Raw genomic sequence first — 14,007 nt, 5'->3', positions numbered from 1 at the left:
TAAAGTAAACCTTAACCAAATGATGCTGCAATCTGTCTGCTGAAACAGGATTTAATTATGAATAAACCACAATGACTAGGAGGACATACAAAATAATTGATTGACAAATTGTTTGGCTCAGAATTTGACTTTATTTCAGCTATAATTGCCTCAGGCTCAGTGTGTCTATGAATTTGCTATGATGTCTGTGGTGTGCTGTGAGATAGAGAGAGATATTGAGGGAGAGAGAGAGAGAGAGAGAGAGAGAGAGAGAGAGAGATGATAACCTATTTTTGGTGATGATAAACCGGTTTGTGCTCTGAAATTGAACAAGAAGAGTACATTGATCACACTGAAGGTCTTGAAATGTCACATTAACTTGCATCCCAAATTTGGCCAACAAAAATAACTTGGTAAAAGTGTATAAAACGTCTTCAACTGGAGAGATCAGCAGCCTGAAGTTCTTTGTTCCTGCGTACCACAGCTGCGTGGACTTCCTGTGATGATAAGAAATGAAACTATCAGACACAAATGGCAGAATGAAACTTTGAAGGGACATTTTTCTTTTAAAACACTGAATTAAAGTGTTTTTTCTTGTGCTCTCATAAATTATACTGTCAATTAATTCCAGCTAAGCCTCAATACCCAGGCTTTTATTTTCTTTCGCATTCGGCTAAAACATTCCAGCTTAACACAGTAGCATAATTATTTACAAGATATTCTTGTATTTTATCCCCTACGTTTCAATAAATATAATTGTGTAGCCTATACAAAAAAAGTGCTTTATACCACTCTAACAAGTGCAAGCTTCAGCATGTCAAGTGAGTCAAGGTATCAAGGTTTCAAGGTTTTGTGTGTGGCACTGTGGCTGTGTGATAGTGATAAGGAGGTAACAGTATGTCCCATGCAGGTATGACCAAGGGCAAGATGGGAAGGGATTCAAGGGAACTAAGGGATGACACACCGCTCATTCTATATACAGTATAATAGATTTCCACCAAGGGTGAATCTTTATATTCAATGAAGATAAATAGTTTAGAAATTGCAATTGTACGTCTCTAAATGTTTTGATGTTAACAGGTAACAGTCTTTGTATTGAGTTGTGCTTGAAATGTACTGTAATTCTGCAAACTGTTAATAAATATTTCAATCAATCAATGCCATATAGGCCACTAATCACAGAACCTTCTCACGGAGCCGCTGCTTGCGTGCATTAAGGTGGGCTTCCCGGTTCTCCTTGATGACCTCCATCTTGTGGTTTAGCTTTTCCTCTGCCATCTTGCTGAAGTTATTGTTCTCCTCGCGGGCCCTGTGGAGGACCTCCAGCTCATGCTCCCTCTTCTCTGCCAGCTGCTTCAGCAACAGAGCTTCCTGGGACTACAAAGAGATTCAGATGAAAAGTTTATGGTGAGATGGGACAGATACAACAAACTATAATTTAGCCCCATGGCTAGCTTACTGTAGTAGGTAAGGTAAGGTAATTTTACTACATGATCCCATGACTTATCTGGATACTACATGGCTGGCTTACTGCATGAGTCATGACCATGTGACTATTAACCTGCCAATATTAAGATGAATTATGTGTTTACCTTCCTCCTCTCTTCAGCCACCTCAAGCCTCTTCTGAAGCTCTTCCAGGGACACGTCCCTCTTCAGCGGGGAGGGGAGGGGATGTGAATGAGGCTTGTCTGGGGAGCGATCAGACACGTCCTTAAGGATCACCTCAAATGCTTGGCCGGCTGCACGCTTGTTGATGCTCTTCACTTCCAGATCTGACAATGGCAGAATTTAAAATTGTGAGTTTCTTCAAGTTGTCTTTTAGATCTTAAGTAAGTTCATTGTGTTTTCACTGCCCTCCTAGATAATGCACAGGATCAGAGAGACATTAGACGTATAATATGTTTGTTTGACTAGACAGTATAGAGTCTATAGACGGTAGATAGTCTCATCGGTAGGACCACTGACCTCCATACTGATAGAGGCTGTTCGCCTGTGGCTGTGGATAAAAGCAGGAACAGATCAAGGACAGCATGGACATCTCCTTGATCTTGTCTGTGTAGGCTGTGGCACAAGGAAAGACAAGGGTAGAGTAACTACAACAAGAACTGCAGCAGAGCAATCATGTCATAAGCATCTCCTGATAACCTGAATATCACCCATGACTATGAATATCACCTATGAATATTCAGGCTTATGTCTAACAGTTTCGATGTTTCCCTCACTATGTGCATTATTATTATTAAGTATTATGATACTGTGGATTCAAATAAGTGTTAAAATAAGTGTGGGTAACTGTGGGTTAAAATAAGTGTTAAATAGCGCTATATTCTGACTGCAATCATTGCTATAGTCATAGTGTTTGTTCAATAACAGTCTCTTCAGCTGGCAGCTCTTAACAGAAAATGCATTCTCAGAACAGGATACCAATTTCATCCAATCACGAGAGAGACCTCATACGGGATACACAGGACTGGAAGTAATGACACAAAGATATGATACTTCTTCTTCTTAGTAGTAGTAGTAGTAGTACTACTACTAGTTGTAGTAGTAGGAATGGTAGTAGTTGTGATGTTGTTAATATTACTGTTGTTGCTGCTTTTATTGTTGTGTCGTATATTGGCGCCCAGACATAGGCATTATACAGTAGGCATATATATATATATATATATATATATATATATATATATATATATATATATATATATATAGATAAATAGAGTTGGGGACACAATCTGGGGTAGATATGTGGAGAGACCCAGTAATCTGACTGCCTCCAACTAAAACAGTTGGAGGAACTCAAATTGGGCATGCAGAGGGATCATTTCACAAACCAAGCCACCCCCTCAGAGGTAGAACAGAAGTTAGTAGCCAACTATGTCAAGATGTTTCTGTTCTCATCAAGTCATAAATACATAGAGGTACACCTGTATTTACATCAACAACACAATGTTATATGCTATGTCATGTATTTCACATTGAGAGATGAGGAGTTGTTTAGATGTAGATTCACTTAGCCCATGTTTAAAGTGAGCCTATTCTTAAGATATGGTATGAGCATTGAGTGATACTAAGGGGAGAGCTAAGGAATGCTCTGTCCAGGCCTGGGTCATACAGGTCAGGGAGCGAGGAGAGCTGACAAAGGCCTGGTCGATCAGTAACATCTGGGTGATATTAGGGTTTGAGACACACACACACACACACACACACACACACACACACACACACACACACACACACACACACAAATGCACGGGATTTAGTACATGTATGTAGACACTATCAGTATATAAAGTGCCTCGTGGTGAATGGACTTCACTTATAAGGAATAATCTACCTTGTATGTCACAATTTGGCTGATCTTGAATAAACTATATATATTGGAAAGAAAGAGATGCGCTTGGACTTCACTTTGTTCTTTTGAACCTGCATGGTATATTCTCCACCATTATCAACATTAATATACTACAGTTGTTTTATCATGAGAAACTAGAGGTGCGGCCCTCACTCGCCATTCAACCATTAATAGCATTCATGCAGTTTGACCAGAACGACAACCAGGCAAGTATGTACAGTTTAAATTTAGTTCAGTATGCACTTCCTGAAGAAGACAGATAGTTCGAAATGCATAGGTGTGTAGGCGTTGTTCTTAAGTATGCAAATAATGCCCGGCCTATAACTTCCTTTTCTGCTCTACTGTTCTTCTCTTCTCAGGTGATGCAAATTAACATGATTTATAAAAAAGAAAGAAAGAACATTTTCGGCCATTAAATTAAAAGTTACAGAAGTCTGGTTGTCACAGCTCTTACATTGGTCATACGCTTGGAGTGGTCTAATCAATGTTACCTTTGTACTTACAATATTCACACTAGTGTGGATGCTGAGTGCATTCATATAATTATTAATTAGCTATTTAAAAACGTATCATGTCTGGAATATATCACTTAGGTCTATTGATGTTCGTATGACATCACAAGGGCATGTGCCCTGAAGACCACCCAGACTGAAATTCTAATGCCTTCTAAAATCTAATGCATCTTTGTCTGAGTTGATTCATTAAATGCTTCTGCATGTACCCCAATGCAAATTTAATAAAGGAGTCAACATGCTTGCAGTTCTCTGAGTTTCAAGTTATCTTTAGATCTTAGACAAGATTGAGTATTGTGGCTGCTCGCCAGGCAAGGGCAAAAGTACAAGGAAGTGAGTTGGATTTCTTGCCATTTAACATCAACCAGGCAAGTATGTACAAAGGACGAAGAAAGGCGCAACAATTTTCTCACTGCTTAAGTATGTACAGTGTAAATATAGTCCAGTAAGCAATTCCCAAAGAAGGAACATAACCAGTTTGTGGGCATTACTTTTCAGTATGCAAATAATGCCCTAACTTCCTTTTTTGCTCTATAGCCTACTGTTCTTATCAGATCTATCGTGTTGAATCAGATCGGCTAGTTCTTTTTTACTATTTTAAAAATATATAAAAAAAGAAAATGCAAAGAAGTTTAGGGATAAGGGGATTATCTCTAAAAAGGGCATTGATGAAATCTTCTAGTATTTTGTTCAGATTGTAACAAGATGTTGGCCTTGGACGACGGTACTGCACTAATGGACTAAACACCGTCATTCACCTGCTGCCTGTACTGATCCTGTACTGAAACAAAGTGTTCATAAATGCATGCCTACAATGTTCATCATTCTGAGAGTCTGTCTACTTTTGGCAGAATCATCAGTATAAATCAACCCTTAGAATGAGTTCTACACTCAACACACCAGTCAAACCATAATGTTGTCAAAACAAGGTGTTGTCTCTTTTAGATGGGGAAATCCACCAATTACATTGGTGCTTATGAGGATTAAGGTCATTATGAAATATAGTTGTGGAGCTTATATTATTAAGCAGAAGAAACTGTGAGAAGGAAAAACTGTCTAACCACACCCACCCATTTCACAGTATAGATTAGATACTGTAGTCATAGATAATAATAATACTAATATTATATAATAATAATGGCCTATTAATGCATGATTATCAAACTGGGGGTCCTTGAAATAAAAACGGTTGAGAATCACTGGCTGACTGTGGAGTGCGTGTGCTGGCTGGGAGGTCATTCATTATTGAGATGTTCATCAGGGTTCAGCTCAGCAGAAACAAGACACAAATCTCACTGAGCAGTGTACTATACTCATAGTGTACTCACACATTCACAGGAGCAGGCATATGTTATATAACGGAGTAAGGCTGGGTCCTTTCTGCCAGTGTTCTTCAAGGTGCAGTGATTATTTTGTGTGGGTTAAAATAAGTGTTAAATAGCTCTATATTCTGACGGCAATCATTGCTATAGTCATAGTGTTTGTTCAATAACAGGGATGTCCCTGTCTCTCCAGCTGGCAGCTCTTAACAGAAAATGCATTCTCAGATCGGGATACCAATTTCATCCAATCAGGAGAGAGACCTCATACGGGATACACGGGACTGGAAGTAATGACAAAGAGATGAGCAGATAATAAATGATTGGCTGAAATTGGAAACCCCCCCCCGAAAATGTATTTTCTGTTTATGAAAGAGCTGGAGAGAGAGAGAACACAGAACAGCTGTTACTGAACAAATACTCACAACAGAACAATAGAGCTTTAAAAAAGTTTTGTTTTCACCAAACAATATCACAAATGTTTCACTACCTTTACGTCACATGCCCGTTGTCAGTTCCCTGCAGTGAGCTGTCTGCTATCTTACAGCCTATTATAACCTTGGGTGAAACAGACCCGCACCTGAATCACTCAGCTTTATTGCAATTAGTTGATCGTCTGCTCCTCTGGGTTTAAGACAAAACCAAGCTAGTTTTTTGCATTACAGAATCAACTTTAGCTCCTGGTGTACGCACGCACGCACATCTGCTATTTTCAATAAAGATATTTAAAGTAGTGTGAAAACAGAAAATGTATAGAGCCCTGAGGGTCAAATATAGTAGTTAAGTATAATGTGCATTTAGGGTGGTGATAATGATGATGCCCTCAAACGGATAGCCAGACTCCATCCAGAATACTCCTGACAGTCACAATGTTGGATGCTGGATGGAATCACCTGCATGTAGCAGCAACAGTATATTTAGTTTGCCGCACTGCATGCTGTGTTGCTCAGTCCTGTTTTTTGCTTCTACAACATCTACCGTGCTTTATATAGAAAACATTTAGACACACCTTAACATAATCAGAAAATAGGCAGGTAAAGAAGAAAATAGACCGGAAGATTTCTATTAAAGGAACAATATTCTGCTCTCTCTGGAAGAAACCATACAGTTTATATAGCCGTTTATGGGTATAACGAATGTACAGTATGACTTTGGCTACATTTCAGTCCACATTTCAAGTATCTATAATGTTGCAGTTCCAGTTGCATCTGAGAGAGAAAGAGAAAATCTCAGTCACCATGACAAGCTACAAAGATAGACACCATCTTTGTAGCTTTATGCTATCTCCATCCTTAGATTGACCTAAAGCACCGTACCACTTAAACAGTTCTAAATAAACAACCCTATCATACTCACACATTTGACCTCCGGTATGAAACAGATTCTCTGTGTCGGATGCTCTGCTCTTACCTGACACTGTAGTGGCCATGGTTCCTATAGGTGGAGGAGGAGAGTGCAGATGGATGTTGCCGGATGGAGGAGAGGAGAGAATGTGAGGGAGAAAGAGGAGGGGAGAAAGGCTGGGCGTTTGTCTGAGTGGTGCAGTGCACAAGGCTCAACGCGTCACTCTGAACAATGGCAGCCAGTGGGACTGTGTGTGTGTGTGTGTTGTGTGTAGTAGGCAAAGGGGTTGCACCCCATCATCAGTAAAGGGGGTGGGGTACAAGAAGACAGGCAGCACAGCACAGCACACACGCACGGTCGCACGCAGGCAGGCAGGCGCGCGCACACACACACACACACACACACACACACACACACACACACACACACACACACACACACACACACACCTTAATATTTAATACAGTCAGCACATGACAGAAGAACCACACCATTTGTTTTGTTGGTGTCTGGTATGGGAAGGCTTTCAGAGTGAAGCTGACCGTAAAGGAGGATGACTGGGGCCAGTGGGGGGTATAGGTCATCTAGGCTGACAGCACAGGACATGACTCACCTCTTGTTACTCAATGCTATACGTAGATTGGGGATAAGATGCAGGCAGTCAGAATGATGGTGGAATGGATTGGATTTGCATTAGAAGAGCACATCTTCAACAGAACAGGTAATGGAAGGAAGGAGAAAAACATTGGTCAGTATCAGAGGTGATCATATAAAAAATCCCTAGAGTGTCTTTTATCAGATATTATCAATCTAAACTAGGCATGTCAAAGGCAACTGTATTAGCTATTACAATTTGGTGCTGCAAGTCACGATTCAATTACATTAATCACATAGACTATCACCGTTCCAGAGCCACAATTGATACTGCAACATTCATGGTGCTGTCTAGGGCAATGGCAATCAAAATTACTTGGGTTTTAAATAAACCAGTCAGGTAAACTCCAATACTTTATAATCACCTTTTAGCCACCTATATGCTGGTGGCTTATATAGGTGTTTGGACGAAGTTGAATTGATACCCTGGCTGTACATCATGAAAAAAATATTCCCAAAATATTTCAGTCCTGTACAATGTACTGAGCATTACAATTTGTCTCTTCAGATATGTTGCATCATGGGTTAATAAAGTAGTAGGCTATATATACTGTAAGTAAGTGTATTTCCTTGTCATGTACATGCTAATATACGTTACTTAACATACATTTATAAATACATGAACAATATTTGACAGTAATTGGGGGGAAGCCTTTTAACCATGATTCCAGTTTAAATGTCCATCTAGTTGAATATTATATCATATTTTATGTAATGTAGCACATGTATAACATCTGTAGTCTGTAACATATGGGGTACATTTCAAAATTGGCAATGGGGATAAAGAAACATTAACATCAGCATCCCCCTAGCATGACCTCTAATCCACCACTCTCACAGCCAATCCATTATTTACACCCTTTGCTGCTTACTCCATTCACAGCCAATGAGGATAAGGCTGAGATTATCATATTTTTCAGAGATCAGCATGAGGAGACACTGATATATTATTTTATGTGTCTCCCCTCCCAGTAAAGGTGTGTAAAGAATGATTCAATGCTGTTTGCCCTGTATATGTACTTTAACAATCAATTTCACTTGTAATGCAGCCGCAGGATAGGGTAATTTACATATAAATACCATTACAAATATTTTTCTGATTCATACTTTTGTCCAAGACAATTGACAACGCTGATCAACACCTATAGACAGGATGGGGATTAATATAAAATGTTGTCTTCAATTAATTCTGTTTTTCTCTGAACTGATTGTTGAGGCAAAGATGGATCCTGAAGAAGACATTATGATTAGGAGAGAAAAAAAAGTGATGAATTAAAACAAAGGCTTTTACGATCTGTGAGTGGGAAAGGTTATTTTGTCATAACCCTGTCATTGATCCAGGTTTATGAGCATGAGCTACAATTAAGGGCCAAGGCCTCTGTGGAAGTAGCAGTAAAACATGCTGACGGGCAGGTCATTAGTGCTCTTCTCCTTTAGTGAATCATGTTGGCTAGACAGGAAGCCACGGAAGTATTATGAACCGCACATGCAATCTAAATGTCTGAGTTCAGTGCATGCCATTAATGTAAACGACTGAATGCAATTCTTTGTTCCATTATTTAGTTTTCTGGACAACACTTGCGAGCGAAACCCTGGCAATCAAAGCCAGATCTTGTGTCAGATTGGGTTTTTTGTCAGCGAGCGCCCAAAAAGCTCCCCAACAGCATAATCAGAGCAAAAGTATCTTGCAGTGTGTAGGGGCCATGAGATGTTTTCCATTTTCTGTAATGAAAAACGTCCAATAATTTCCAATGATTTCTTTTTTTCCAAGGACACGGTATGAGACAAGAAAGAATGATAGATGGTAGATTTCAAAGATCATATTTGTTAACTCAAGACATTTCTATACCCACTGGTTACAATGACAACAGGCCACTCTCAAGAAAAGCTTTAGTCTGGTGCAATTCAGAAATGACAAATAGTTAATTTTTTCCTTTTTTTGATTTATTACAATATTCTATTTTTCAATGAGGACAATAGGACATCATTTCAGACTTGCTAATATATATCAAGTTAAACTTAAGTCAGTATAAAGTGATCGACTATAAGTCACTTCCAATCATACAATTAGTATTGTGTCCATCCATATTAGGCTACTGGAAAGGGGGCCTTCTTTGTGCATTTAGTAACTATAGCGTTCCTGTAGGTCCCCGTTAGCCCACAATTTGTAGTGTTCCCTTTGCCCAAAATGCACAGAAACCATTCAATGCTCATATCAAATCAACCCAGATACCCTATATAGAATAGATTGATGACAGGTCCAATGTTCAATATTTTAACACTAAAAAGGTGAAAATGATGAGAATCTGATAAAATGTTGAACATGACCAAACCTTGAACGAGAAAGGTTTAGTGGCAAAACAAAAATGAATACGTCCTTTGCACGCAAAGCAGGGTAAAACAAAATACTGCTTTGAAGAAGAAAAAAAAGGTTCAACCCGGTTGGTCTGATATAAATATCATGCAACTCAGTCCAAAAACTCTCTTCCGATGGAGAAACTTCTCAAAGCCACTGCCGAGATGCCCAAACACAAGGAGACAGGAAACCTGTTCAGGCTCCAAGGGTTTAGCTCTATTGAAAGTCTTTAAGGAGGAAAATCACAGTCACAAAATGAGTGTCAAGAGCTGGGTGTTGGTTGTCAAAGACAACCTCTTATGTGATGTCCTTCTGTCTTGGAGGCTTGTGGATATTCCTGACCACACACTTCACCATCCACTCAATGCCTTCATTGACCCCTTCCCTGAAAGAGAGCGGAGTTTCTAAATGAAGACGTGGACATAGACATAGGCAATAGACAAAGTATGACACTTTTGAACAGATACAGTACCTTGATATCGATATTAAGATTTTGACAATATATGTTTAGCAAAATTTAACATATAGACGACCTACATGCTCACAATGAAATTTCAAACATTTTTTTAAGTATAAAACAGGGCATAAGATATCTAGTCGCATATCATGGCAACAGCATATCATGGCCCAATTTGCTCAGCCATACATGCACAGTGCACACCAACTGTTGTTAGTCATATTATTATCGTAAGACACATTGTTGGCTGACACAATTTTAAAATGCTTCTTCCATAGTCAAATGGAAGCGCTGAAAATGCTAGGAAGTGGGTGCCAGCTTTACCCCCACTTCCCTTTCATCTTCACAGTCACATAGATTTGTCCTACTTGCTGCTTAGCAGAAATGGAAAAAATATATTTCATTTTATATATCATTTTATATAAATATCTTTGTCCAAATGTCCAATCCACGGTCACCCCACATTTGAATCACATGTTGAGGGTGATGGCTTCAGCAGTCAACACAGAGCCAAAAGCAATTCCATTTCCATCCACAAATGCAACAGTGCAATAGTTTGTTGCAAAAAAAGATTTTTGGGGGATAAATCCCCTCCGAATTACTTACACATGATCACAGGGTTGATGTGACATATTAATTGGCAAGCAAGATTAGTGGGAGGGGCCTAATATATTAGCGATTGAGGCAACCACACTATGCAGTTTTTCCAGAATTGCATTCTAGTTACAGACTAAGCATTTGAAGATTGTGTTGTTGACTTGCTCTGACTTGAGACCATATTATGGCCTAGCAGCTATTGTAGCAGGAATTGCACTACTTTGTTTTTTGAAAATAGAAGCGATGACTGACTTAGAAGCGCACAAAACGTAATCCATTCAGACTAATTATCCTGGAAGAATCATAGAATCTTACCCTGTCAGGGCAGTGCAAGGCTGCACTAGACAATCTCGCTTTCCGATCTTTGGAGCGCAGTCGCTAAAAGCCGTTTTTATATCTGGGACAGATAAACAGTTCTGAGAAAAGGAAGACATGACATGAATAAAGCATAAAATCATCAACAAGACCAGGGATATAGGTACTGTTAACAAAACATTTAGCATACAAGAGATTAGTTAATGACCAAAAAAGGTACTATACCGCAACATCTTGCTTATTGGCCAGCACGAGAAGTGGAACGCTCTCCAAAACTTCGCTGCCAATCATTTTCTCTGGAAGAAATGGCAAGTCTCGTCAGTTCCAAAAAGTATACACACACACACACACACACACACACACACACACACACACACACACACACACACACACACACACCTATTAATCTGTCTCCCCCCCCCCCCACCCCCTCACCCCACACACAATGATACTACTGACCAAAGGCTTCCTTTGATTCTGACAGACGCTCTTCATCAGTTGAATCAATCACATAGATCACTCCATGGGATTCAGCATAGTACTAAGAACAGGCAATAAGGATATGATGATGTGATAGTAGAAGCAGTGAAATAACTGACATTTACAGCTGACTGGAAACTGCTTGCAAGGACAATTTGGGGATCATTAACAGAGTGTGCAAGCATTACAAAGCTACAAATAGACTGCAGTCTTATTAGTCCGGCAGCCGACAGGCTGGGACATTTGGTATAGTCTTTTTTATTGGCCTAAAATATTGGCTATATAAATACATTCGTGAATCCACTTGCTGACCGGCTGTCAATATTGAGCATTTTTTTCATAGGGGTTTCTTGTACCATTAACATCCTATGGCAGGAAAAATTGTCAAAAATGTCAAACTTTCCTTATGCTTTAAGTAGCATTTGACATGTCAAACTAGGGGGTTTCCATGATTCTGAATCCATTCCAAGCATTAGTTTTGCACAAAAAACACTCCTTGGGCTAAAAATCACTCCCTCCTAAATTGGCCAATTTCCAAACGGCCTAATTAAAACATAAAAACTAAACAGGTCAAGGATGGTTTTATTGTTTCCAACAATATATAACAGTTTTGCCAGTATGCCAGGGTAGTATGGATTAATATGCGACACACACAGCAGCAATTAGCAACTTACTTTGTCCCATAATGACTGAAGTTCATCTTGTCCCCCAAGATCCCAAAACATTAGACGAGCCTTGCCCACGTCAATCGTGCCAACTGTGAAGGGTGATTGATTTGTGGATTAATAGGTTTACTTTGACTGAGCACAAGAGCATACCCAGAAGCAAGCTAATCTGCATAATAATCATGACGCTATAATAATTTGTGACCGTAGCCCCTTAGTATAAGTTGTTACCACAATCATTTGGGATATTGTTTTGTTACTGTGCATTTACACATATCCTCTACATTTACCCATCCTAACTATTAGGACAGGGGTTCCCAAACTGTGGTACGTGAGAACGCCCTCTGGTTTTATGGTGTTATTTAACACAAACGGCAACATCCTGTAAACCACTGTTGTAAGACGTATAGAGCAGCTGTGAGAGTATAGTAGTATACAGCAGTTGTGTGTCTCTCAGTGGAGTGACATTCTGTGATTACCATTATTTGCCATAATCATATAATTCATTTTCGGCCAAATACAACGAGCCTGAGCGTTGGGTCAGCTGCGTCAGAAGGTAACACAGGGTGCACGGCCAAAAAGGTTTGGGGGGCCGCTGTATTAGGAGAAGTGGGCACTATTAAGCGCCCACAGAGCAGTTAGGAGTTACAGGGCTGTATTTTGCGTGTCTTAAGTACCAGGTCTTATTCCCTAACTTGAGTAAACTAAAGACCTGGAATAGCCAAATGGCATTGATCACACCTCCAGGTCTTTAGTTTACTCAAGTTAGGGAATAAGACATGGTACTTGAGACACGCAAAATACAGCCCAAAGTGTCTTGCTCTCAGGGACACTTCACCCAGACGGGGCTATGACCACCCCTAATGCTGTAGGACTGGAACGGGTACAGTGGGCACTGAGACCTCTGGGCAGTGTGGGCACCCATTTTATTTATTTAGGCTATATTTAATATTTTAAAAATCGGGTCCAAATACATAAAATATATATTTCAAAATGACTACAGATTGGAAACAAATTGTAGATTAAGGTCTGATAATGTACCACACATTCAAATTTACACTTTACAAACAACTGCAATCAAACATTTCTGACCATTTTCCAAAACAAACAAACACACAGCAGAATATTACCATGTAGTTCAATATCTTTAAATTACCGAAAAATACAAAAAAATAAAACGACAGAAATATGGCTATAGGCTAAAGTTTTAAAATGTAATGGATGAGCTTACTGTTCAGGCCAACAGTTGTGGTGATCTTGGACAAATTCATTCCTTTGTAGTTCTTACTGAACTTAGTTTTGGTCTGTTCTAGAAAGGTCTGCAGGGAAAACATGTATGTCATGTACAAGAAGTTACATAAGCATCTTTATTTTACAAATCAAAACAACGATACTGTTGCCAGACCCGCGAATAGACACACACAGCATTCTACATAAAATGTATAATGTGCTAGGCTAGCCAGGGACCAAGACTACATCTATGACAGTCTGGAGATCCAAGTCTATTGTGCAACTTGTAAACTAGCCAATAATTAACTGCTACCCACCGTTTTCCCTGCATTATCCAGTCCAAGGATCAATATGCAATATTCGTCCTTTTGAAACATGTACTTATACAACCCAGAGAGTAAGGTGTACATTTTCTTTTTAAACTAAACTAAACGTAAACAATCTCGCTAACTCTGGCTAACGTTAATTAGCTACTTACTTAGCTAGCTAGCTCAGCTGTTACGCGAAGCCAAAACGAGCAGGATACTGCTCATGACTGAACCGGCCACACCGGAGTATGTTCATTTATAAAAGTTTAAAGTACACAAAATACGCTGAAAATAATAGACAGATAACTTATGGATGTTTCTCTTGTTTGTTTTAGCCGTGGTGCTGCTGCTGCTACGTGTTATTTAAACCGGAAGTATATCATGTGGAAATTGGAATTGTGGGGATTGAAGTCCAGTGGTTTTCACTGTAGGCGTTA

General features: G+C 39.4%; 2 protein-coding genes across 2 annotated transcripts; both read right to left on the bottom strand.

Moving 5' to 3' along the window:
* Positions 1-205: 205 nt before the first annotated feature.
* Positions 206-6,669, bottom strand: stmn3 (stathmin-like 3). The gene is made up of 5 exons (XM_080788655.1): positions 6,575-6,669; positions 1,947-2,042; positions 1,572-1,753; positions 1,165-1,356; positions 206-476 (listed from the first exon to the last, which is right to left on the bottom strand). Exons 1-5 carry the CDS (start codon positions 6,591-6,593, stop codon positions 414-416), a joined length of 552 nt encoding a protein of 183 aa, XP_080644781.1. The 5' UTR covers positions 6,594-6,669; the 3' UTR covers positions 206-413.
* Positions 6,670-8,848: 2,179 nt separating this feature from the next.
* Positions 8,849-13,930, bottom strand: arfrp1 (ADP-ribosylation factor related protein 1). Its single transcript, XM_080775940.1, has 7 exons — positions 13,580-13,930; positions 13,264-13,351; positions 12,042-12,124; positions 11,347-11,428; positions 11,113-11,183; positions 10,888-10,988; positions 8,849-9,903 (listed from the first exon to the last, which is right to left on the bottom strand). Exons 1-7 carry the CDS (start codon positions 13,670-13,672, stop codon positions 9,816-9,818), a joined length of 606 nt encoding a protein of 201 aa, XP_080632066.1. The 5' UTR covers positions 13,673-13,930; the 3' UTR covers positions 8,849-9,815.
* Between the last annotated feature and the right edge of the window lie 77 nt (positions 13,931-14,007).

Source organism: Protomyctophum bolini (genome assembly GCF_963924005.1).
Source record: "Protomyctophum bolini genome assembly, chromosome: 2".
NCBI classification, from domain to species: Eukaryota; Metazoa; Chordata; class Actinopteri; order Myctophiformes; family Myctophidae; genus Protomyctophum; species Protomyctophum bolini.
Note: the sequence above shows the minus strand (reverse complement) of the source record. Positions and strands in the feature narration are given on the sequence as shown.